General features: G+C 42.5%; 1 protein-coding gene across 10 annotated transcripts in view; it reads right to left on the reverse strand.

The window, feature by feature from the left end:
• The window catches only part of LOC133510363 (receptor-type tyrosine-protein phosphatase F-like), a 419886-nt gene that overhangs the window by 148498 nt on the left and 244455 nt on the right, over window positions 1-26933 (reverse strand). For 8 of the 10 annotated variants that reach the window (XM_061838181.1, XM_061838180.1, XM_061838176.1 and 5 more), the window contains one exon: window positions 4035-4207. In XM_061838181.1, coding sequence (XP_061694165.1) covers window positions 4035-4116 — 82 coding nt within the window. In that variant the 5' untranslated portion in view covers window positions 4117-4207. Of the gene's footprint in view, window positions 1-4034; window positions 4208-17276; window positions 17297-26828 lie in introns of those variants that run through there. The other 2 variants (XM_061838182.1, XM_061838177.1) reach the window with 2 other exon arrangements.

Below are 26933 nucleotides of genomic sequence, written 5' to 3' on the forward strand. Positions count from 1 at the left end.
TGATCTCCATATGCCAACCCAATTTCACGCTGCGGGATGAAACTGACTTCCGTGGTGGAATTTTGAAAAAGAAAAGCGAGGAATGCCTTTCAGCTGTTTTGGGGTGACTTCCTTCTTATTTGCACGTTTGAGTAATAAGTAGAATAAAGCTGTTTTCAGAGACGACGACATGCAATATTTCTATCGGTCATACGTGTGGAAACACATGTTTCCATATATAAAGTCAACCCTTTAAAGGGACTAAGTTGATTACGGTGGCATTGTAATCCTCGCCCTCACGTGAAAAGCCCGCCGAGATTATAACGCATGGCACTCCGAGGCGACGCATACATCAAAAGCTTATTAACGCCGGCAAAATAACTCACAACGGCAGCGCTGCACAAAGATCGGTCTGGGCGAGAAGAGAAGGCGGCCATGTGTGACTTTGAGGCCGACCTTGCGGGCCCCGAGGCCTATTGTGTACAAGTAGGGTTGGTGGAGAGCCCCCCCACCCCGCTTGATTAGGCTTAGCTCCCAGGGGAGAATCGATGGGGATGTCTGCGATCAGCACTCACTGTAATAACACCGCATTGTGTGTACTCAATGACAACGCAAGACGAACAATGTCACCGAGCTGATAGTGCCGCCCGAGGACTTATTTGCGCTGGCGAATCGCGACGGAGCTTTAATTGCGCGGCGGAGGAAAATGGGGGGGGGGGGGGGGGGCGTTTAAAGGACACGCGCACACACACACAAACGCTTGCGTGGCGCGGTCGCTCGACGCCGTCGCGGAGGAACCTTTCGCATGCCACTCGTTTTCGAAGCCAGCTGCTTCAGAGCACCGCTGGCCAAGAGAAGGAACCGCCAAAACATCCTAGGAGCTAAAACTATTCTTGGCCACATCCACACACAAACATTTCTTGCACATCTCTAGTTTGCTTCTTTTTTTTTATTTTTTATTTTTTTGCTCCCTGCCCACACGCAAACTGGGTGTCAGGTCACTGACTTCTGGGAAAAGTCGAGACTTTTTTTTTTTTTTCCCAAACCTCAGGAGTATAACATTTCACGGGGGAGTTTTGCAGTTTTTATGAAGAATTTTAAGACTCCTCTTTCACGAATATTCCCACTACGAGTGTACAATATGGGCTCAGCTGTAGTCCGTATCCCAGTATTGTGTGACGCATATTTTTGACATACTAGAAGAAACATTTGCACGGTAATTGCAGGACCAACAACCAAAATGTACCATATTTTCCGCATTATAAGGCACACCTTCAATGAATGGTCGATTTTAAAATATTTTTCTTATATAAGGCGCACCGCATTATAAGGCGCATAGAAAAGAATAGAATAAAAAAGACACCCTTAATTGGAGCTGCGGTAAAGGCTCAATATTGATCCATATATAAGGCGCACCGGATTATAAGGCGCACTGTCGGCTTTTGAGAAAATTAAAGCCTTTTTGGTGCGCCTTAGAGTGCGGAAAATACGGTATCTTGTCTCTCTATACACAACAAAATGAAACACTGACTTTTAGGAATCGATTTTTAGGGGGTGAGATGCGATTCTCGTCATACACACAATTACAAATACTACAGTTTGTCGTAATTTCGAATCGCTTTCTGTCCAGTATACGTGTTTCAAATCTGGTGACAATCGAACAAAATCTTTTGGACACAATCAGGACAACTGGAAATAGCCCAAAATGACCGCTTCAAACCACAATTAGCATACTTCCACTGGTTTTGGGAACTTTTGTGTATCTTCTCATGATAGCCATTTTAGTGGGATTTTTCTGAAGTGAAAAAAATGATGTAGATGCTTTGAAAGATTCCCCCCCACAAACCCTAAAATATGACATTTTAAATCAACACAAGACTTCCTGTGTCTTGGCTGTCATGCACAAACCACACGCTACGAAAACTCAAATTCCTCACATTTTAGGCCGGCCATCTGTCAATCACGGATATTTCAAATTCTGTAACAAATGGGCAAAATCTTTCCAACCAAGTCGATTTTGATGGATCCCTGGAAACGGCCAAAACTTCCATCCTGTACCAAGTTTGATTTTGGACATGTGACCAATTGACACCAAACTTGAACCATTTATATGAGACTGATGGGTAACGCTTAAGTGCGAGGGTTGGGGGGGTTTTCGTCCTCAGGAGTGTGAGGAGCATCATGACAAAAGCGAACATTTCCCAGCGGTGCTTAACAAATGCTGATCCTGACCACAAAATGCCCCACCAAAACATCTTCACCGAGTGGAATTACTTTCACCTTCAGACAGGCAAATGTTGAATTGCCAACCGTGAGAATTTTTGGTGGCATTGCATCAAGGACTTCACTAATTTCAGCGTAGATGATCACAACCTTTCAAACAATCAATCAAATAAGTATGAATGCAAAATGGTCGGGATCTCGTTCAGGACACATTCGAGGATTAGGGTGGTGCCAAAATGGTTGCTGTTGTTTTTCAGGCCCTGAACTCAATCACTTCATATCACAAAACACAGACAATGTTTTCTTTTTAAGATTTCGTTAAGAGTCGCGGAAAGAGACAGACTGAAGCGGTGTAATCATAAACCCGTCATGCACCCTTTCCCATAATATCAGACTGCCGTCTGCACTGTAACACAGGAAATCCAAAACCGGTACTATCAAGTTCACATAACTAGAGCTGCAGAGAAATTACAGGCACCACATTTACACAAGCCTGCTATTAGTGGTAGGTGTTATTTTTGCCCCCCAACGGTCTTATTTTAATTCCACGTCTGCTCTGCGCTGGCGGTAATAACAGGTCTGCTGCGCCTTCCCCCCCCACCCCCCCCCCTTCCCGGGTGCATGCACACTAAAATACAAGCGTAGCTTAACCTCAGACCATAGGCAGCCTTCAATGGCTGCCTGTTGGGTTTTATCTTCCTCTTCTCAGTGGGAATTCTCTCTCGTGCCCATATCACTTATTCATTGTGGTGCGTCTGTGTGGCTTTATCTAGAAAATGAGCGAGAAGGCCAATATTGCTCCGGTGATTGAACCAATGACTATGCTAGACCAAAACCTACGGGGGTTTCAAATGAGCGCAATAAGCAAGCAGAAAAACAAAAAGTGGAAAAAAAGACTAGTTTTGATAATGAGATGAAAATAAACTAATAGATAAAAAACAAACTAATGAATAAAAGTGAATCAAAATCATGATCTAGGAATAAAAAATAAATGAATAAAATGAAAAAAATTGACATTTTATCAATGCAAAAAACTAAAATATAGAAAAATGTATGAATGCAAAAATTAATACAGTAAATGATTAACCAATCAGTAAAAATAAACAATATCCATGAGCATGGAAAAAATAAAATAACATACTAAACCAGGACAAAAATAAATACCAAAATGAACAGAAATAAATTCATCAAATGGGAAAAAATGAAAGTACAGAATGTATACTACTAAAAATAATATAACACTTTTTTAATAATGAAAGACAAAAATATAAAACTACATGAACAAAAGAAAAAAAATCATGAAATAAAAAAAGAAGAAAAATGAAGTGTATTTACTAGCATAAATAGGGGAAATACAGACGAAAAGAAAACCTTGCTACCCCAGCAAGAAACGACGACAACTACGCAGTTCGATTTCAAGGAAGCAAAGCGTTCGCCACAAAAAATACTTTGGGAGCGACGTATGAAGGAAAGTGCCAGTGTCATGGTTCAGGTGTGCGTCGGCGCCTGCGCGTTTCTGTGTGCATGCGCAACGTACAATTGAATTAGCTGTGAAAGCACAATAGGTGAGGAGGTCACGCGCTGAATTCATCTCATCCCTGACCTTGTCTCGGTCAGGGATGAGCCGCTCAAGCCCTCCACCACCCAAAGATGCGGCACCAGTGCTCCATCCCATTATTCCAGTGAAAGGAAATGGAGTCGAGACAGAGATGGCTCTATGTCATAACACAGCGCAGCCTCGATATTGATCCAAGATGACAATATTACGGAGGAAACTTTGTAACGTATGCGTTTCTGATATTTGTTGGACAATATCGGACAAAGCGACTTACTGTCTGCCACAGAGGAGATCACGGCGCAGCTGAGGAGCAGGGGCAGGATGAGACACACCCCTCTAAGTTGGGGGGGCGCCATGTCTCAAACTTGGCACTGCTGCCGCTCCGGCCCTCGGCCCTCGTCCCCTTGCTTAGACGCGTCCCGCTCTGGCACGATCAAAGGCTAAAACCTGCAAGAGCAAACATGAGCACAGTTAAATGCAGAAAAAAGAATATTACATGTTTTACAAAAATGCAATTCAACCATTCCAGACATTTCATCTCGAACTAAAAGAAATTCTGTCATTTTGCTAATATTTACCGGCTCTACTGCTACCTAATTTTACACAGAAGAACCGGCATTTGATATTAAACTGTGGTTATGTTAATCTTTGACTAAAGGAATTTGAGTGTTTCTGGAAGTAAAACAGAATTAAATGTGTTTCAATACATTGAAAGGGTTTGACTTGAGATCTTAAAGAGCAAAACGCTACAATATTGCAACATTCCGGAATTTCCTTCAGGAACAATTGTAGTATATACAGGGATTAAAATGATCAATTTGGAATGCACACTTTTTTTTTAATAAAATACACTTTTAAATGGTGACTTTTGGTTACTCCCAACAGTGTAAATACAGGGCGATCATAACATTTTGAAAACTTAAAATATGAGTCCAAACAACCAAAATAATTTTGCCAAACTTCAGACATAAAAATGTAGACAGTGAAATTTATATTAAATAGGCTACAGCACTTAAAAGCTAAAGTATAACTATGCCGTAGGAAACAGAATGCTTCTCTATGAAATGTTAACAGCAGAGTGAGGAAAAGGAAATCGGAATGTTGTCGTTATTATAAACCCCAAATTTAATGCAAACAGATAGCAATGCCGTTTTCCGCTATCAGAGCTGTGACTAATTTCACGACGAGCGTTGCCGACAGACGCTGGCGGCCGTTCTTGATCACAGCCTTGCCCCGCGTCGAGGAAAAAAATGGCATTTTCAGCTGAAAAAAACTCGGAATTCCGCGAATCCGCGGGAAATTCTCATCCCTGTATATAGTACGTAGGTGTAGTTGGCAGGTAATTAACCTACCTAAAATAGTGTATCATTCGTAAAAAGATATTGATGTCAATATTCTGGACAGAATGTCCGATGGACCCAATTATATATTTATATTCCTAGCTACGTATTAACAGCTAGCTAAAGTATACCGGCCACAGTTTTCAATACGATCATTTAACTATCTACCTACTTCTATTGATTCTACCTGAGATACTGTATCCTAACAAAAAAACTATCCCGATCTCAATATTCTGGGAAGCCTTTCATACGGGATTAATGAAGTATCCGCCCACCTAACGCCTACAGGATTATGGACAAAATGCTAATCATGATGATTACTCATAATTATTCATCATGTTCTGCAAAACATCAGTATTTTCGTTGAGGTACTTTTCAAGAAACAACATGTAAATAGTTGTCAGTGCCAGATGAAACTTTAAAATAAATGGATTATTACAGAATAAATGACAAATATCTTGTTAACCGTACTACAAAGCACCCAAAAAACGAATATCTGCTCCAAGTAGGCAACAGTACAAGCAAAGCGAGTAAAACCGGCAACACCGGAGCAGTCGGGATAGCAAATGTCACAATGTTAAGTTATAATTGGCAGGAAGAATGTAAAAGAACAAAAAGGAAGATGGTCGGAGTAGGGCTGTTTTTGAAAAACCCAGAGGCCCTCCCCCGAGGAACGGCGACCACTTTGATGCTCTCCGTTAGGCCGATCGCAGCCCCAGATGGGTTGAAATTAACTAAAGTGCCGTGACGTCAATGATTGGCAACATGCATGCACGACTAAACCCCAATAGCCGCCACACTGCCGCCCCCAGCCCCCCTCCCGAACCCCCTTGGGAAACACTGCAAGCAGCAAGTGCACCGCAAATGAAGCACAATTAAGCAAGCCATAAAGGCGAGGGGACCGGTATTAAAACAGTCAGAGGAAATGTACTAGAAGAAGAAAAAGTCTGTTCCAAAGCATGTAGGGATTCTTTTTGTCTTTTAGGAATTGGATTTAGTGTAGGAAATAATAAGATCAAGATATATGACCTGAACTCGTTCCTCCTTGCAGCCTGCAGTTTCTGCCTTAATGCTATTACAAACAAAGTAACTGCGCGTGGCCATAAATTGCACTAACAAAATTTCTCATCCTCTCACCCGGGGGGTGGGGGGGTGGGGGGGGGCATCTTTGATGAGCAATTGTAACGCTATATCGCAGATCCACAATACGGTAACGGATAGAAATCTTATCTGGTCATGGAAACAGACCAGAGGACTTTTAGGGTTCTAAAAAATATATATTGAATTTTGAGGAAAGTTGTGTCTTGAAGGGGATCACGACAATAAATCTTAAAGTGCGCTGCTTTCTTTTATTTTCGCGCAAGCAAGTTTTGTCTATTTAATTCTGATAGATGTGCTAGTGTGCCAGTGAGAAAAAGCCTCTAGTATTTGCGGCGAGGGGAAGGGGGAAAGATTTTCCATTCTCATGTGGGGGCGTTGAGCAATGCGTTACTCACGAGGTTGTTTGAAAACTTTGGCGGGACATTTTTCTGACAGGTCCGAAGGTGAACCGAGAGAGAAAAAACCCCCCAAAAAAACAAAAGGCCGAGATTGCGGAGATTTGTTGTTCCTTCTGTGAAAGCATAACAGGGTGGAATGAATGACTCAAAGGAAAGAAGTGAGTCACCTGAAACTTGGAGCCTCACCTGAGCCGTTAAGAGTTCTACAGTTTGGTTGCTCAGGCGTTATTATTGTGTTTCTATTCAGCACAGGCATTTGATCAACTTCCCTTGTTTGACCAATAATAACTGATTATTTTAAACATATCCTAATTTTAATCCCTCTTTCAATGTTCTTAACTCCTGTTTGAGTAATCTATTATAGATTTTCAAGATATTATTCAAATATTTAAATGTCAAAAAAAGTAATAATATAGGCAGCGTTATATCGATTTCATGTCAATTTAAAAAAAATTAAGCTCACTCATCTGTCAAGTACGAGTCCAAAATGTGGTACGAGTAGCACTTGTGATCCGGGGGGCTCGCTCTAGTGGTACGTAAAATAATCACTGAATTAAATACAATGAAAACCCACAGTTAAAACGTGATAAACAATCAAAGATAAAAGAATACATGTGACATATCACTCAAACTTCACCAGACACACTATTAAGGGGGGGCTCGCATTTTCCAACACTCCTTGAGTGCATTCGGTCATGCAAAGCAAATCAGTCTTCTTGAATTTTCACTACAGGGAGTCCTCGGTCTACGACAGAGATCCGTTCCTACAGTAGCGACTTAACTCGAATTTCAACCTAAGTCGGATTCCACCATTAATTTAAAACAAAATGTATAAAAAAACAAATACATTGAAATAAGATGATTTACTTTACTTACTTACTTTTCAGCATTACTTCTGAAAAGGTGGACCAAGAAGAAGAAGGGGAGGCTGTGCTAAGCTACTGCGAAGGAACCTGGTCCTCAATCCTCGCCATCTTGACAAGTATCAAAGAACTTTGTTTTGTGATCATTGACATCATCGACATGGGAACGAAAGCCTTCACATGCGTTAAAATACAGGCTTTGTCTTTTAATAATTGTCACCACGGTCGACCGACTGAAGCCTTGGTGGTGTTGGTGTCTCTCCTTTCTCCAATCTTTTTATGATCTTGTGCTTCGTTTCCATGGTAATGGTTTTTCTTTTGGCTGCAGAAGCATTGCTAAAAGACACAGCTTTCTTCTTTGGGGCCAGGATGTCTAAAAAGGAAGGCGAAAAATGCGAAAACACTCCCGACGCACAAACAAGGACAAGCATTAGCCAGACAAAATGGCGGACAGGGTCGAAACATCTTAGGTCAAAACAGTCTTAACCCGAGGACTCCTTGTACTATACTCAGGATTAAAATAACTGAAAATTTGTTGATCAAACAAAACACTCACTTTGCAGTCACCCATGTTCGTTCGTTCTTTCATCTTACAAATATAAAGTAAACGTAATATTGAATATGGATCCAAAAATGTGGTGCGCTAAAACATTACCATTCAGTGAAAATGTAGCTATAAAGTCTTCTAATGGAACCTGATGCAAGACGTTTATAATTCAAATATCTTCACGGTCAGGGCTGCGAGTGGGAAGCAAGTCTCGTCCAAGATGTACCAAAGTCATAAGGGATGGCCCCCACCTCACCCGCACAACCCTAACCAAATAAATACAAGCAGGATGGAAAATGCATGGCTGCGTCGACAAGGGCAGATAAAATGTTGGCGAGGGCCATCGCTAGCACTAGACGCTAATACGCCCGCGAAGGATGCCGAAGAAGCAGCTCGCCGTGTTTTGCAATCAAAATAAAAACACATTTTCAATCATGCGCGCTTCAAGTGCGGCGCGGCTGATAGAGTTGGCCCGCCGCCGCCGCTGCTTCCGAACCTTTGGCGGTTGACGGCGAATATCTTCCGCGGCAGACTCCGGCGTCGAGCAGATGCTCTTCATCTTCAATGAGACAAATTCCTGGAGCGGTGTCTTCTTTATTTATTAAGCGACTTATTTACGCGCCGCGCTCGCTTCAAACAGGAAACTACCAGGCCGTGGTGTGGTTGTAACATCAGTACTGGGTGTTCATTGACGGCAGAATGAACCATATTGACAGACCGCCTGTATCCGGGACTCATCCGCAGCCTCCAGAGTCATTTAAGAAGAATTTTTTTCCAGGGAGTCTGGGGAGTCCCCCCACCGGTAATGCAGCTCGCCAGACATATGTGCTGTACAGTATAAGTAAACAGAGCAACAGACAGAAGACTAAGAGGTTTAGGGAGGTAATTAGACAGGCTACATAAATGAGACAGGGGAAATCTCAAAATGGACAATGATGGAGGACAAAGGGAAGCGTTTCCTATAAGTGGGAAATCCATGCATGCGCACCTTACAGTGAAGAAAAGAAGTATTTGAACACCTTGCTGTATTGCAAGTTCTCCCACTTAGAAATCATGGAAGGGTCTGAAATTTTCATTGTAGGTGCAGGTCCACTGTGAGAGAGATCATCTCCAAACACGGTTAGTGGAATTATTACAAAAAAAGTTCCATTTTGGTCTCATCTGACGACAAAACTTTCTCCCATGACTCCTCTGTATCATCCAAATGGTCATTGGCAAACTTAACACGGGGCTTGACGTATGCTGGTTTAAGCAGGGGAACCTTCCGTGCCATTACCGACAGTCATTTTGGAAACGGTGGTCCCAGCTCTTTTCAGGTCATTGACCGAGTCCTGTCGTGTAGTCCTGGGCTGATTCCTCACCTTTCTAAGGATCATTGAGACCCCAGTGGGGCTCTACTCCGATTGAGACTGACCGTCATGTTTAGCATCTTCCATTTTCTAATATTTGCTCCAACAGTGGACCTTTTTTCGATCAAGGTGCTTGGCAATTTCTCTGTAGCCCTTTCCAGGTGGAGTTGTGCAATTCCGTCTCTGGTGTCTTTGGACAGCTCTTTGGTCTCGGCCATGTGACAAGTTTGGGTATTACTGATTGTACGGGGTGGACAGGTGTCTTTATGCAGCTAAGGACCTCATACAGGCGCACTTTTAAAGGCGGACTAACAGGTCTTTGAGGGTCAGAATTCTAGCTGATGGACAAGTGTTCAAATACTTATTCGCAGCTGTATCACAAATTGTAAAAAAAAAAAAAATCATACATTGTGATTTCTGGATTTTTCTTTTTAGATGATCGCTCTGACAGTGGACATGCACCTATGATGAAAATTTCAGACCCCTCCATGATTTCTAAGTGGGAGAACTTGCAATATAGCAGGGTGTTCAAATACTTATTTTCTTCGCTGTATATACGGAGTTCAAAAGTTGATGTGAAACAAGTCCGTGGCATGGGAAAAAAAAGGGATGTGTGTGGTACAGGAGTGACGCTTTATATTGAGATTGTTCAAGGGGGTACATTGATAACCTCAAAAAAAAAAAAAACAATGCTGATGATTGAGCTCAGGCTGAACAATTATTGATCAGCCGTGCTGTGTTCTCACATGCCTTAACACCGTTTGTCTTTTACTGGTGGAGAAGAGGCTTACTGCCAAGGAGGAAATGGGGGGGGTGTCAGAACTGAAGTGTGTGTGACTGGGGGGGGGCGCTGGTGGGTGGAAGTCTTTGCCTTCTGTGCCTGCCTGCTCAGTCATTTTACGGTGCCATCTGTCCTCAAGCAAAGCATCAAGTGGAGCTGCCCTGGGCCATTTTTGCTCGCCTGGGCGTTATTTGCCGTCGATGTACGCGTGCACATCTGCTGCCGGAAAGTATACTTCCGAGTGCAATTCCTTTGGTTAAATATGTGCCGGTTGTTAGGATGGGTGTTTTAGACAGCAAACGGGCGGAGGCGGAATCAACAGCGCCCAAGTGGGTTTTACTCCCGAGCACTTTTGGAACCGATCAATTCCAATTAGTGGGCCCTCCAAAAAGCCGATGCAAATTAAGGAATTGCAATGCAAATTAGGGAATAATTTACACTGCTATTATGGAAATGTAATAGCGATACAAATGTAATAATTAAATAATGCGTTTTCATTGCCATTGGAGGGCCTCAACATGCTCCAAAAAAAAAAAAAAAAAAAAAGCTTCTTTTCGTTGCTGTTTTGAGGGTGCTGAATTTGGAAAAGTTAAGAGTAAAAAAATAATAATCCACAGACACAGTGGTACGACATTCGGAGGAGCTACCTCGCCTAACAAGGTGCACGGAAAAAGTCAAGGATTTATGCGTAAACTCATACAGGAAGCTGTTTAAAGCAGCAATTTCAAGGAGGGAATTCATCCAAACGAGGCATAATTCGAGGCAAATATTTCTGATGCGTTTCCAAACATTTATGGAGCCGAGGCGCTCGGGCACATATTTTACATTTAGAAATCTCGCAGCGGAGCGCCTAACAAAAAGCTCCCAAAATGAATGAGAGCTGAAATAATGATGAGCTCATCGCAATGGACTTACTGAGTATAAAAACTTGAACTGCCTGTCACTATACATCGCTTGCGTAGACAGATGAGCAAAGACATTTTTTTCGTTCTCATCTGACGTCTCAGAGCATGCCGTCAAAGTTTGATGATCATTTTGAACATTTGCCATGATTAGGGGAGTCCAAGGGCAGTATTTTTTAATCATTGTATTGAAAATAAAGATTTCTTTACAGCAATTAAATTAGAAATGTTGGCTCCGACGGTGGCAGTCAGGTTCGATTCCATTGGAAAATGAATTGGAATTTGGATACAGTTGAACGGCAATCTCATACTGAGGCTGCTTGTATTCCACTTTGTGCAAGCGCGTTATGCCCGAGGTTGTCAATACTTGTCTTTCTTTACTCTGAACGGGACCTTAGCTTTTTATTTCCCCTTGATGAATGTGTGTTTTACATCCAAGTCTGCCTTTTGATTTATTACCAGCCCTTTGCACCGCGCTTTGCAGTGCAAGCCATTTTCGCTTGTGACAACGCCGATAATCGTCCTCCAATAAATTCATCTCAAAGTGCGTATCTACACCATGTCATAGACGTAAGTATAATATATATCATTGATTTGCCCCCCAACCCCCACCCGGAGGTGTGACTCAGCCTCAATCAGTGGCAATTTATGAAGGCACTTGAGTTTCGAAAAAATATTCATTCACCCAGACGAAACGCCGCGACATTGAGATTGCATCATATGGGTGAAGCAACTTGTAACTGCGCAACCAGTTCCCGCCGTGCCACCACTTGATCAGGCGCGTTCAAGTCCCGCCCCTGGCGAATCACGGAAGGTGCGCCATGTGTCATAAACGCGAATTTCTCACGTAGCTAACGGGGCCAGGTTGCGTCACCTGCGTGAACACACAACTTGACTCATGGGATTTATTAGAGCGGGGACTGGATAGGATTGTAGGTCAAGATTAAGTTTTGTGTTTGGGTGTGCAGACCTTGGGCCATGTGAGAGGTGCGAAACATGCTCAAACCTACAAGTAGTTCACAGCAACAGCCCGCTACGCTTGACTCATGTCTGGACCCTTTGTAACAATGTAGACATGTCATGAGATCATCACTCGCCTGTTTTTCCATTACAGCCGTCAACTTGCACAATAGAAATAAACAGAACAACTCGAAATACTTATCAGAGATAAACAATACAAAAAAGAAGTGTACTGCATACTGTTATGTGTCTTTATTTTGTAAACCTGCCTCCCACGGCTATTCATGATAATGGCCATCTTGCACAATAGAAATAAACGGAAAAACTAGAATGAATATACTTAAAAAAAAAAAAGTTTATGACATGCACAATCGCGCATGGCGATGGGGGAAACCACGTCCAATATGGTGTGATGACTCACAAGCGGGAGACATTACCCAAGGCTGTGCATATTCAAGGGCGACGCAAGCACCAAAGGGTGTTGTTGGCTTCAAGGGGCGTGGTTGGTTGTTCAATAGGAAAACAGCAAAGCGACTGGACTCCCAATCACCGCATCACCACAATTCAATGATAACATTAATGCAGTTGCTCCTCTCGTCAATTACTCATGACAACCAGCTCCTTGTGCAATAGGCATAAACGAAATGAATAATCCATAGAGTAAATAAATAATGTACATTTCACCCGGGCAAGTGAGCGCTGCTACATGCCACATTATTCTACACATTATTCATGAAAACTGCTAGATTCCACAATAGAAATAAACAAATAATATACAGCGTAAAAAAAAAAAAGTCTATTGTCACACATCTAATAAATGCAAATGCAGTTTATTATGATGTTATTTTTACAGTAAATCCTCCTCTCACCAGATTTCCATGATAAATGGGACCTTGCACAATAGAAATCGAATCAATTAAGAAAAGCTGTCAAAATATAAATATAATAAATCATGCGATACGCTGCCATATATTTAAGGTAAATGCTCCCGCCGCCAGTTATTATTAGTAACTGCCACTCGACGGCACAATAGAAATAAACAGAACGACAGTATGCCCTGACTCAGCTGAAAGTGCGCTCGTCCGCTGCGGGGTCTTTCAGCTGTCTTCTTGGCAGTAAGGCGTTAACAATTAACCCCGTGCAATCGGCTTGTAAACAGACGCGCCGTAAAACTCGATAGGTCACAGGACGTTAGCCTTTGTTGGCTCGGATATCAACGCGGCGGCTTGTCGTGGCGACGGCGTACAGAAGACACGCACCGTCACATTTTCGCTTCCAGCAAAAGGGAAAGAAAAATAACGCGGGTATGTTACACTTTAATTTTACAATGCGGGGCCCGGCTTTGCGTCTTGTTGTTATTCTCAGAGGTTTTTTTTTTTTTTTTTTTTTTGGGGGGGGGGGGGGGGGGACCAAGAAAAGCCTTGGAGGCCATTGAAAACAAACACAAGACTCATGTTGAAATTCTGCTTGTTTGTGGAGCCGAACACAAACTTCTTATCACCCCGGCAGAACGCCGTCATTAGCACGCCGCGCTGTTAGCGCCGCGGATCTCAAGAGGCCCTTTAGCCGAGACAACGGAAAATGCGACCAAACTATATATATATATATATATATATATATATATATATATTGCTTTGGCTCTTTGTTTACATGACGAAGGTAAAACACAAATTGAATTTTTTTTTTTGCCGAGGATTTTTTTCGGGGACTGCTAAGAATGCATTCTTTTCTGGAATCGATTCCTGATTAATGGAGTCTGGATGACAGGAAAACCAACGCTTCAATGACGTTCAGCGAGTGTATTGATTGATGTATAGCACGTCTGCCTCATGGTTGTTTGGTTCAGGGTTCGAATCTTGGCTCCTGCCTGCTTACGCCAGGTTTGCATGTTCTCTGTGTTTTTTTTTGGTTTTTTTTTTTTTAAAAACATAGACGTTATGTTCTTTGGAGATTAAATTATCTATATATGTGAATGCTTGTTTGTCCGCAATATATCTGCCTTCCGACTGAATAGCGCAGCACATGCATGCACCATTATATGGCTGCTTTGACTCTCTCCTGTTATACTGTGGGAAGAATTGACCCATTATGTTTGAAAATCAAGGGCAAAAAAAAAAAAAGGATTATGGGCTTATTTTTGAATTTTTCTTTTCTTTTCTTTTTTCATTATTTTGGGGGAATTAGTCTTTTTTTTTCCTGACTAAAGATGCAATGGGTCACATTGACCCATAAAGGCTTTTGTTAAACCAAAGAAAAGTAAAATGCGGCATTACATGGCTGCTGCAACAGTTCCTGTCGTACTGTGGGTCAAATTGAAAAAAGGATTGATTGAAAAAAAAAAGAAGAAGACCGGACTTATCTTTGTTTTATCCTTCCTTTTAAATAATAAATGCATCGAGTTACACTAAAAGGTATGTTTTTATTGTCCCAACCCCCCAATAAAAGAAAAAACAACATTGGTTTAATTGCGTGACGTAATTTAAATGACTGAACGTTTACTCACCGGCAACGAACGTCTTTCGATGGATTTCTATTCAATAGGTAGCAATGAGGTGAAAACAGCCCCGAACTTTGTACAGCCGCGGGGACTGGGGGCATTTCAGGGTTTCATACTATTCAGGAGGTGTCTCCACTGTTCTAAATCAATTCCCTCCAGTCAGCCAGCGCTTAGGGTAGGAGGTATTGTAAATCAGCTTGGTGTCAAGCCAGATTAGGGACTGGAACGGCCTGTGGAGTGGAGCTCTTTGACCAGCGGGGACCCGATCCCGAGTTTTGTGTGACATCCACCTTCCCCCCCCCCGCCCAGTTGTAATTGTTTGGCGATATTTTCAAATGAAAAAGAGACGGAGAGACAGATAACGATCGCTTTTTTTTTTAAGCGTGGCCCGGCTTCGTAGTGTCGTAGTGGCACGATAAATAAGCAATGTTGGAGCCCCGCAGTGTGCAAGCGGTTAGTTTTGCTCTTTTCCAATACTATTTTCTATACCTTTGAAATGTCAAAAGAACTGAAGGAAAATATTGGGAGATGAATGGAAAGGACTGCTGAAGGGCAATAATGGATTTGGTGGCTTCCAACGGCTACGCATGCAGCATGGCCAAGATGTGTAAAGACGTCACGATCCATGTATGATCAGAAAGGGATTTTAAGTCGACGTGCCTTGAAATAAAATATGTCAAAATTTAGCATCATTCTTTGTCATTCGCGATCAGTGCTCAACCCCCCCCCCCCCCCCCACACACACACACACACACAAACATTGAAATAAAAACTGAGTAGATCCATAATGCCTGCAAGCGTGAAAGTCAGATGAACTTGAATGTACTTTTATTTTAAGCAAATATGACTAGCTGTTTGCCACCCAACCAGAACGGGTTCTCAACCCATTAACCCTAACCCAATCTGGAGAGCATCAATACACATGCTTAACTGAACAATGTCAATCTCAAAGCACATTGTTAACAATACAATTGAGTATGAATGTGTTAAATGAATAAAACATTATGGTATTTAAAAAAAAATCCAAACTGAATCATGTCACAAAATTAGATAACAGGGCAAAAGCTGCTTGTATGAAAGTAGTATGCAGCTTGTTTATAAACGGTGAGGAGAAATGTGATAAAACAATCAAATGGAAAAGATATTCAACAGCCAAGCACCAAATTTGCATTTAGAGTTTTAGATCAGATGAGTTTTGCCGCCAAAATAAATCTTCAAAAAAAGGATGTTGCTATGACAGAAGCAAAAACAGCTGCCAACGTAGTTGTGTGTACATTATATTGTTTAAAAATCCATCCATCCATCCATGATCTACCGCTTTTCCGGGTCGGGTCGCGGGGGAAGTAGCTTCAGCAATTATACCCAGGCTTCCCTTTCCCCAGCCACTTCTTCCAGCTCTTCCGGAGGGATCCCGAGGCGTTCCCAAGCCAGCCGAGAGAGACATAGTCTCTCCAGCGTGTCCTGGGTCGTCCTCGGGGTCTCTTTCCGGTGGGACTTCCCCGGAACACCTCACCGGGAAGGCGTCCGGGAGGCGTCCGAATCAGACGCCCCAGCCACTTCATCTGGCTCCTCTCAATGCGGAGGAGCAGCGGCTCGACACTGAGCCCCTCCCTGATGACCGAGGTTCTCACCCTATGTCTAAGGGAGAACCCGGACACCCTGCGGAGGAAACTCATTTTAAAAACTTCACATCCACATTGCCCTAACTACCTGGTTCCCGCTCGTCGGGTGCTTCGGCGATTGCGTGTTGCGTGCTATTTTGCGCCGTTCCCGGCTACAGTTAACGCGGCTGAACACAATGCCAAGCGGCGGAGGCGAAGGATCGCTTGATGTATGGTGTCAACAAGCATAAGTCACTAATCATCGCCTCCATGATAGCGAATAAGCTACACGTGTGATTGAGCCTCATTATCGCCAAGTGAGGAAAAGGAGTAATGAATGATGAAGGAGCCACGTTAATTGCCATGATGACATGAAGTCGCAAAAACACAAATACATTATTGGGTGAGACAGCACACTTGGTCACATAATGTAGATCTGGCTGGAACCGTGTTAAAGTGCAGAACTGTGAAGAGCAAAAGAGTTAGTGAGTGTCTGGGGATAAAATAATATACGATATAACACTACACAACAGACACACAAGGACCACAACCAGAAACCAGGAATTAGAATTAGTACATCACCGCTATGCCACCTAGAAAAGGGGCCTATAAGTGTCATAGTATATTCATGTAATAAACATTTATAAGAAGAGAACTTTTTATTTGTGCCATAATTGGTGAATTTGCCTCCGTGGAGACAGTAAATACAAAAAAAAAGCATGTAAGAGAAGACATGATGCAATAAGTACTGTACATTCAAATAAATACTGAAGCCATAATTTACTGAAGATTCTGATTATAGAAAAAATTATGTTTTTCAATTGAACAGTATAATAGTATAATTATTATTCTTTTACATAATATACTGCAATCACTGTCCCGTGGTAATATTCTGACATAAACTGTTCTGAAATTGAATTTCTATAGGTTGACAACCCTCCAATATTAGCCATAAATGTAATTTTACAAATAACTGGCATAGTCATTTCTTTCACTGTTTGATTTTTCTTTTTTTTAATTGGTTTTGGACCAAAATTTTTATTTCAGTGCATCACTAATATTGAATTTTACAAAATAAACCATAGCCCAAAAAAAAAAAAAAAAAAAAGGGGGGGGGGGGTTGGGCAAAAAAATTGCATGGATAAAGCCGAATTTTGTCTCGCTGTGCGGGACCTACCCAGGAGTCCGTAACCTCCTTTTGGTTACTGGGCAACCCGTTGACACTCGCTGGATGGGTCCATCTGGCACAAAAGAATTCCCCTCAAGAGGGGTGCACAATTTTACTCCAAACACGCATTTGCTTAAAACGCACAACCTCTGACCAAAAACACGAGGACGTGCAATGATACCTTTGAATGCTCGCATTCCTTCATGACTACACGGGGCAAGACTTCACTTTCCAAGAAACAATATCGAAACAATGAGAAGAGTTTGCGTGCACGGTTCAAGTTGAGTGAACATAACACTGGTGCAGAGGGTGAAGGGATATCGCTGCAACGGCATCCACTTTCACATGCGGAAAACAGCATCACAACAACATCGCATTTAAAGTGAGTGTCAGGTGTTAACTTCCAGGTTCAATTTTTACCCTATTATGAAATGGTGCCTTTCTTCAATTAAGCAAAAAAAAAAAAAAAATGACACACATACACCCTGATCAAAATGAACTGTACTGACTAGAGGAACTTTGTCGGATCGAGTCTGTCCTCCCATTCCATCATGGTTCCTGATACATACCAGTGCAGAGCAAAAGTGGCTGCTATTTATGTAGACGATAAATCTTCCTGCCATTTCGCCTACGCACCCAGATTGAAGGTTACCAGAACTTAACTGCATGTACCCTGGCAAAGTTAAGTGTATCGACTGGAAAACGTGGAAAAACTCCAAGGCTAATGGGGGCAAAAAACATTTGGAATGGGGAAGAAAGATGAACTTTTGGGCAACCCATTCTAAGGCAAATTAATCTGGATTTGATCGAGGTGGATTGGACTCCAGAAAACATGTTTGGGAGTACGACTCATAACCACAACCAGAAATGCGCAACTATTTTAACATTAGCTCTTTGCCATGTCGTTCGTCGTCACAATCTGTTCTGTCTTGGGTTGTTTCTTGCCGGCCCAAACGCCGCTTCTCTGGGTCAATGTCTCTGGCTCTGTCTTTTTTTGTCCGTCTGAGCCGTCGTGAGCCGGTCTGCGTGAGCAGATGGGACCATATATCCCCCCCCCCCGTCACTCTCCAGAGGGCCCGGGGATTTAAGATGTAAAAGAGACAAGTGTGAGAGCCGTTGAGACTTTCCACGTATTCCTGACTCATCAAACAAGATCTAGTTCAGGGCTCCTTAAATCACTATTAATGTGTCACAGAGCAATTAGCTTCAAAGAGGATGTCCTTACACCTAATCCAAATCAATTTAGTTTAACACTATTTGAACAGTGAGGGACTCTCGAGTAGGAACCAAAGTACTGTAAGCTGACAAGCTCTAGAGGTGTAGATGTTTCATTCTACTTATCTGTTCTAGGGTGAGCCGGAGCATATCCCGGCGAGGGGGTACACCTTGAGATGGTCAAAAGCGACACAGACAAACAACCCTTACATTTAAATCCACACATAACTTGCCTTCATATGACCGAACATACATTTTTTTCAGAATGTGGGAAGAAGCTGCATTACCTAGTTCAAACATTTTCTCTACTGTCTGCCTTCAAAAAGGACACCGGAGAGCTGGAACTGATGCCAGAGGATTTTGGGGCAAAAGATGGGACACATCTTTGCACATACAGAAAAAGATCCATTCACACCTACGGGCAATTAAAGAGTCTTTTATTGATGTAACATGCACGTTTTTGGAACACGGGAGGAAGCAGATTTACATAAACCATCCATTTTCTATGTCATATTTTGTTTATTTGTCACGCGTCGGATGTCAGACTGTCGTCTGGCCCTGTGCGCCCTCAGACGACCTCGCAGGTAATGAGGTCGTATCTGGACACGGAATCTGTAGTTAGAGAGAAGATTATGCTTCATCTCGCCTCGCTCGAGGTGGCAGCTCAGACAGGGGAGGAGAGCGAGGAACAACAGGTGAGCGTTCCGATCGATTGCCAGCTTACTAGCGAGGTCCATTATAGTGACAAGCTAGAGCTGCAGCGCGATGACCCCGCAATAAGACGATGGTCTCATTACTACCTACGGATCCCTCACTGGGACCAATCTCTCTTGCTCAGCCTCCATTCTCTCTCCATTCCCCCCACCCCCTTCGACATTGCTCTTTGCAAATCAGTGGACTGGATTTGATTTGATGCTCAGGTTAATGTAAGTCACTTGGAAGTGGCAGAACCACATACATTATGCTCACGTTGACACCCAGAAATGTTTCAGATTTCAAAATGAGTGCGCTATCAGCTGCGATAAGGAAACAGACACCGTGTGAAATATTGCCCACCCCTCACCCTGTCTCTCAACAGATAGGCTATCTGCTCCACTTACCCCCCCCCCCACACACACACCTGCCGTTCAACTGGTTATTTTCAAATCCTCAGACCTTGGAAGTCTTATTTATACCCTCACCGTAGCCCAACCCATCCTTGCTTGCTCAGCAATGCCGCTTGCAGATAGGATTTACCTGCCGTCCAGACAACCTCCAGACTATCAATTACCTCCGTTATACATTGTAGAATCACTGTTCTGTGGCTCCCCTAACAAGAAACGCACACACCGTCAAGACAGGCAGGCCACTGTAGGATATTCCCCTCCTAAGATTAGTTGTAGCTTGGCTGCAAATTTTTTTTTACCAACCAGGACTTACTGTCAATAAAGCAAACAGCTTTTGAGACTACAAATTAGCCAAATATTGCATTGTTAGTTATTAGCCCTGTGAGTATATTAAAACTCAGAGGGGTTAAGGAGCCTGAAGTTCTATGTGGGACAAAATGTGCCATAGTCTTATCACAATCCCACACCTGTCATACATACAGTTGCAGGAAATATTTGAATGAAAACCACTTTGAGGTGGCAAACGTAAAACAATAAAATGAAAAACAGTAGGCACAGTACGAACTGCCAGCTGACCATGTATTCTTACGCTACAGCACAAACTTCTTCATTGCGCGGTGTTTGTAACTTGAAACCTTGGATGTCAGAAGCAAGGCTGCCCTGTAGCGCATTCCCTTATGAATCTGAATATGAATTTGAAGTCATTAAGGAACCTAACATGCATGTTTATGGAATGTGGGAGAAAGCCGGAGTACCGGAGAAAACCCACCCGAGCATGGAAAAAACCCACTCAAAACTTTACAAAGGCAGGTTGCAGATGAAATACAAACCCAGGATCACAAAACTGTAAGCCGAACATTTTAACCACAGGACTGCCTGCCCCACACAGATATCTCACCAAATTATTCCTGACAGGTCATCTCGTTCTCTTGACAATTATTGGGCCAAACACTCCGGCCGTCATGTGCGAAAAGAACCTGTCACTCAAGCCCTCGCCGAGATCCACCCTGACATCTAAAGAGCCTCCTGTCGGGTCAGCAAACCAAAAGCCATCACGATCATCAAGCTGAAGTCATCCCGTCGACTGGTTAAAAGTCAACCCGCTCTCGCTTTGTTTGGGCTGAAGACGTCCCTTTTGATTCCAGAGGATGGAAAACGGTGCAGGAGACAGACATCAGGTGAAGAGCCGGAGGCTAACGCTTTCCATTAAACCTGTTTGAGGACAACATCCTTCCGTGGTCATATGATCATCTTGTAAATTAAGATCCGAGGCAGGGATTTGCTATAGTGGGAGTCATCGACATCCTGCAGCGGTAATGCAGTCATCGTAAGGATAACGAATTCAGGTTAAAAGCCCACGGCCCAAAGTTAAAGTGAATGTCCGTCTTGACCCTACAGACGAGGTTCCCCCGCGCGCCATTTGCGCGAGCAAACCCGCGACTCAAGTCCTGGTGATCCCTCCATTTCCTAGCAGCGCTTGTTAGGACGAGTAGGGCAAGCAGAGTCTCCCGTGTTTACTAATGTTGAAGCAACGCCTTTATCAGGGAAGAGATTTGTAGGGGAAGAGGCAGGGGATTAGCCGTCAAATTGCCAGGCAGACTGCATCCCTGCTGCAGGGTTGCGGAGTGCTAATCTCTGGAGCTGGAAGGGGGAGATCCCGATAAAGATTTGGTGGTAGGTCTGGACTGCTAAAAACTGGGGAAAGGGGGGGAACCCTCGTTTTAGTAGGGTTGTTTCTCAACCACTGGTACAAGGTGGTTTTTACGTAAACTGGATTGCTATTAGCACAAGTTTTTGCTAGGAGGAATAAAGACTTGATGACAGTGGAAAATTAAAAATCAAAACAAAAAAAAGGCACAATTTGTCTAAATTTTGTGCCTGAACAGTAAAATATATAGTTTCTGACAGAGGATATGAGTTGATCTGTAATTATGACCCTTTCCCGTCAGATGTTCAGAGACTTTTCATCAAAATAGCCTCATTGGAGGGTTCTATTGCTCTAATCTATTTCTGGGGTATCTATTTCACTTCCCTCAACTACGCCTGTAGCTCTATGTTCGATCATTACATTGACTTCTTACTATTTCTTATTGTTTGCTTCTAAAATTTTAAAACGAAAGAGCAGCGAGAAAAGGTCGTCTCACTGGCTGTTACACATTTCTACCATGTTTAATCGAATATGCTCACAGATGATCGCCATAATCAATGTGAAATTTATCGCAATCATTAAATGTGATTATACAGAATAACTGCCCAACCCTACCATAAATATAACACTGCTCATCCCCAAAACAAGGCCATAGTTGCAGTAAAGCATGATGGTGGCAGCATCCTGCTTTGGGGGTGTTAGCAGAAAACCACGTCCTTGCCTTCTGAGATGAAGAAAAAACAAATTTTAAAGTGTATGACAACACCAGAAATTTAAATGAGGCGAGTCTGATTATGAGAAAGTTTGAATGTGAACGGTTAAGTCTGAAAACTGTAACTGTAGGTCCAGTTATAAGAGGGTGTACACACTTGTGCAAGCACATTATCTCAGGTGTTTACTTTTACTTCCACTCTCTATTTTTTTTTCAAGTTGGACAGGTGATAGATCATGTCAATGGTGGATTTCTTTTTTTTTTTTTTAATGATTAATTTTAGTCAATATTTTTTTTTTTTAGCTTGCAAAAACCTGGCATTTGAACAGGGGTGTGTAGACTTTTTAACAGCCACTAGTTCTTGCCTCGTCGCCCTCTGCGTCGCCCCTGACTCCGTGCAGAATACCTCACGGACGCAGGAATGTCTCATCAGCCTCCAGCATCCTCTGCAGGGCCCACAGCAGGCCAAAAAAGCAGCGCGCAGGCTATAAATAAGTCAGGCGTACTAATGAAACCAACATCCATCAATCTTGCTAAAACAAGGGTTGCATTTCCTAGCCAAGCAGAAAAGAAATAGGGGAGGGGGAAAAAAAAAAAAAACAATGTCTCACACTACAAAGCTGCAAATGGGACGCTTTTACATACAGTAACATTTTAATGATAGTCAGGCTGTCATGTTTTGGCGCGCTACGTCGGGCCCCGTGAAAATGAGGTCATAACTCGCCGAAGCGGCGACAGCGGGAGCTGATAAAGTAATCAAGCAGAACGTGGCGTCGACGAGCGGCGTTTGGAGAAATTGGGAGGGCCCGGGCGCGAACGAGGGGGTGTCGGGAAGCGGCGGGATAAATCTGCCAAAAGAGACGGTTTGCTGCCGGAACCGAGTGGCGCATAAATCAAGACGGCTTTTCCATTTTTATTTGGTTCGGCAACGCCAACTGGAAAGCAGCCTCCGGAGGGGTGTGGGGGGATGCACCAGTTGAAACGTGAAGACGTCAGAATAATTTATTAAAAAAAAAAAAAAAAAATGGAAAGCTTGTTTTGTATTTTCTACTGACAAAGTGGATTCATCTTCCTATTGAGTATGTCATCCATCCATTTTCTTTCCTGCTTATCCTCACGAAGGTCGCGGGGAGTACTGGGGAGTACCTATACCAGCTGTCAAAGGGCAGGAGGCGGGGTCCACCCTGAACTGGTCGCCAGCCAATTGCAGGGCAGATGGACACAAACGGCCGCACTCACAATCACACCTAGGGGCAATTTAGCATCTCCAATTCATTCATTAATTGAGTATGTCATTTTTTTGGTATTTTTAAAATATTAACTTATTGTCACAATAATTACAAAAAATGACAATGTGCTAAAATTACGTTTGTGTGTGTGTTTGTGATTGATTTTTGTTCCCAGAAATTGTCTTTTTCCTTGTTTTGCTTCAATGCTCTGAAATGACTGAGTTGGGCAATTATGCTAAGAGGTTATTGATATTCTAATATTTTACTTTTGTCAAAAATCTCATCTCAAAAATGTATTATTTGTGCATTTTTTCAACGAGTTTTAATTTTAAAAAAAGTTAAATATGACAGCTATTTCAAGACTCCGCCGGCATATATTTGCTCACTATAATTGTGACACTTGTGTCGATTGTGTACATTTCTGGGTCACCCAGGGCCTTCCATGAGTAATATTTTTAGTATATCGTGTACATGCACAAACATACATTTCTCATTTTCAGTGGCATCACCAATATGAATGTACAGAACCGAGCAATTTTGGCCTGTCCTCTTCCTCCTTCCTCTATGAGCTCGATGCTATTCCGAGTAGTGAGCATGACGGGAAAGCAGCAATTTATTTATTTATTTATTAATTTTTTTTTTGTTAACATCCCTTCATACATCTCATCCCGGGCAAACGTCACAACGAATGAGGCTGCACGCTCGGAGCGAAATGTCACAACCGTGCCCGGAAAGTGACTATCAACACAACTAACACATTCGCGCAGTTGGTGGCGGCTGATTGAAGTTGGGTATTATGCGTGACTATCTGGCACATTCAGCCCCCCTCTCACGCGCTCGCTGCATCAACATGTTATTTAGCGCGGCGCGGGGGGACTGGCAATTAGGCCTCGTCATCACAAAGCAGCTACTTTTGACCTTGTCGCCGGCGGGCAGTTTAATTCCTGGCGCAAAAACCAAACAACTTTGACTTCTTTGAGGAGGATCACAAACAAGGCTGTTTTACATCAAAGCGTCGGACGCTTATTAGGGCTGCAAATTCGAAGTGGGAATCGCAGAGGAACTCACAGTGGCGGATTTCGATTGAAAAAAAATTTATCAAATTAATTAGGGTCTCTCTGCGCATTGACTGCATTTTAGTCCAATGAAAACGTAAGATACGCTTATTGATTCCAATTCATTTTGATCACATGCTTTTGGACCTCTGCCTGATGGTCGAGACAAGTGTGGATGAGGGATCCGAAATGCTAAATTCAGATTTTATCTTTTTTTTCCCCCCCAATACTTGTGCAATATGGTCCAATTCTTCAGCTATTTTTTATCTGACAAAAACATTTTAATGTTTTTTTTTGATTATTTCTCTCACATTACTATTACATACATGTATTTTAACTAATTGGGAATTTTGAGCAATTTTTTATGGTGAACATTTTATCATAAAGTTATATTGAAGTAAATATAATAAATATTTTATTCTATTACTTTCTAATATTTTGGTCGCAATAACCAGTGGGTTTTTTTTTTCATTATTTAGAATAAGTGTTTTTGGTCATTGTACATGTATTTTTCCCTAATTTGTGTGTATTTTCAGCAAATAATTTTGCAAGTATAGGTGTTTTTATTTTAAATATTCAAATATATTTCATAGATTTTTTTAAGAAGTCTTGGCCACAAGATTATCATGAATGATTAACATATTATTATGATACAGTGAGGAAAGACGGTGATAAAAAGATAACGTAGTGACAGAAATGTGGCATACTTTTGTTTGAGATTCGTGTTTTCCTCAGTTCACAACAATATCAAAACTGGATGATTGTGTATCGACGCTGTATCATAACAGACGGTGCGTCGCCATATCGATATTTCGCTCGGCCTTTGGCCATTGATCTGAGATTCTAAAGCAACCATGTCTGACGTCCCAGCCGGGCCGACAGCGATAAGATAAATCCATCACGCGTTAATAGGCCATTAAACATCTACCCCAGTCACCCGTGCTGAGAAATCAAGTTGAATGGAGAAATCCATGGGCTCCCGTCCATAATTACTTTTGAGGAATCCTACGGGGAGGAAAACTGACAGATTGCCTGCGAGACATCGGGTGATGAATTCAAAAGGAAGGCCTTCAAGTCAGAAAAGGGATATTTGTTTGTACGAGATCTAATAAAGATAAGGAGACACTTCCTCCGATTCTGTCCTGGATGTCTCTAGTGGTTCCCCAGAAAACTACTAGCGACTGACCGAGGTATAGTTGTTTGAAAGCGCATTTCATGATTCAAAGCAAATACATAAAGACGTTTGAAAAAGTACAATTAAAACAGCTTCTAGTGTAATGAGGTGGAATAGCCTTTGTGGAAATAAATGTCTGTGGCGTTCTGACGGAAATCTCGAGGTTGTTGGTGGGGTTTTGCCTCAAGGTCGTACTTTAACCACGTGTCAATACAAAACAGATTTTACGTGTTTTTACGAGCTCAAAAATCCTGCGATTATGTCATGAGCACGCCCCCGAATCCCAGTGGTCAGTCATAACGTCCCAAGAAGTAACTTACTAGCAACAAGGCCAACACTGTTCCATGTTTACAACTGGTTAATAGAGCCTGTTCCTTAAAATAACACAATAAGAAGGTAACGTCTTTGAGTGTAAGGTTATTCCTTGCGGACCCAACAGCTTCCCAAGAGCAATATTTGCGGCCTTCAAGCGCTTCCCCCAACTACAAACAGAAAAGGGTAACACAGTCTTAAGGATTCCCATGTTTACATGTGGTTATCACAGCCCGTCCCTTAAAATATAACAATATGAACGCTAAGCTATTGTTCGAAGTTCGGACTTGCGAGAACCCAACACCTCCCAAATGCAAACTTTGTGGATTCCGAGCCCCCCCGCCAATATCCTCGCTTCTGTAAACAGAAAAGGCTAAAACCGTCCGAAAGAACGCCCATGTTTACATCTGCTTATTAGAGCCTCTTCCTAAATATATGAAAATAAACAAAAGGCTTTGCATCAAGGTTGCACTTTGAGGCATTTACAGTTCGCAAAAGCAAAAATCTGTGGCTTTCGAGGACCCCCCCCCCCCCCCCCACTACAATTATCTGGGATTTCAAAGTCTTTCTGTGTCCCCCCTCTTGGACTGACATTCTTGTCGTTGAAATTCTAGCCTCTAGATTGCCCGGGGAGATAAAGGCAACTGGAAAAGCAGGTTGTTTGGCCCCGGCAAAGGCCCTAATGCGGCAGAAACATCAGGGTGCCTCACCTTAGCAGCGGTAGCTAGGGGACATTCAATGGCCCCCGTCTATTCAAAGTCCTCTTGAATAAATTCGGGGAGGGCTCGCGGCAGACGGGGCAATTTGCCAGAGAGCCAGCCAATAAGGCTAAGCCAAGAAGAGGTTAAACTATTGTTTTGCCTTAACAAGCAAGAGTGAGCAGGGACAAAAGGGAAGTGCACAAAAAAAAAAAAATAATAAATAAGGAAGAAAATACCTGACTGCTCGTGTGTGACACATCAACTTTGTTATTTGTTACTTTTTACGACACGGATTAAAAGGAAACTTTTCCGACCACTCGGCGGTAGTCACCCCAAAATGCACCTGCACCAGATCTTCTTCCAGTCAGTTGCCGTTTCATCGCAAATTCACTAATAACGTTTCACTTACCCATTCATCTCATTTACGAATAAATCTCGGTTTTATTCCTTTTCACTTTCAGGCACTTATTCCAGAGGGAAGTGTGTTCTAATCCCAGGAAAGGCAATCCACTGG

Source organism: Syngnathoides biaculeatus, chromosome 13 (genome assembly GCF_019802595.1).
Source record: "Syngnathoides biaculeatus isolate LvHL_M chromosome 13, ASM1980259v1, whole genome shotgun sequence".
Classification (NCBI taxonomy): Eukaryota; Metazoa; Chordata; class Actinopteri; order Syngnathiformes; family Syngnathidae; genus Syngnathoides; species Syngnathoides biaculeatus.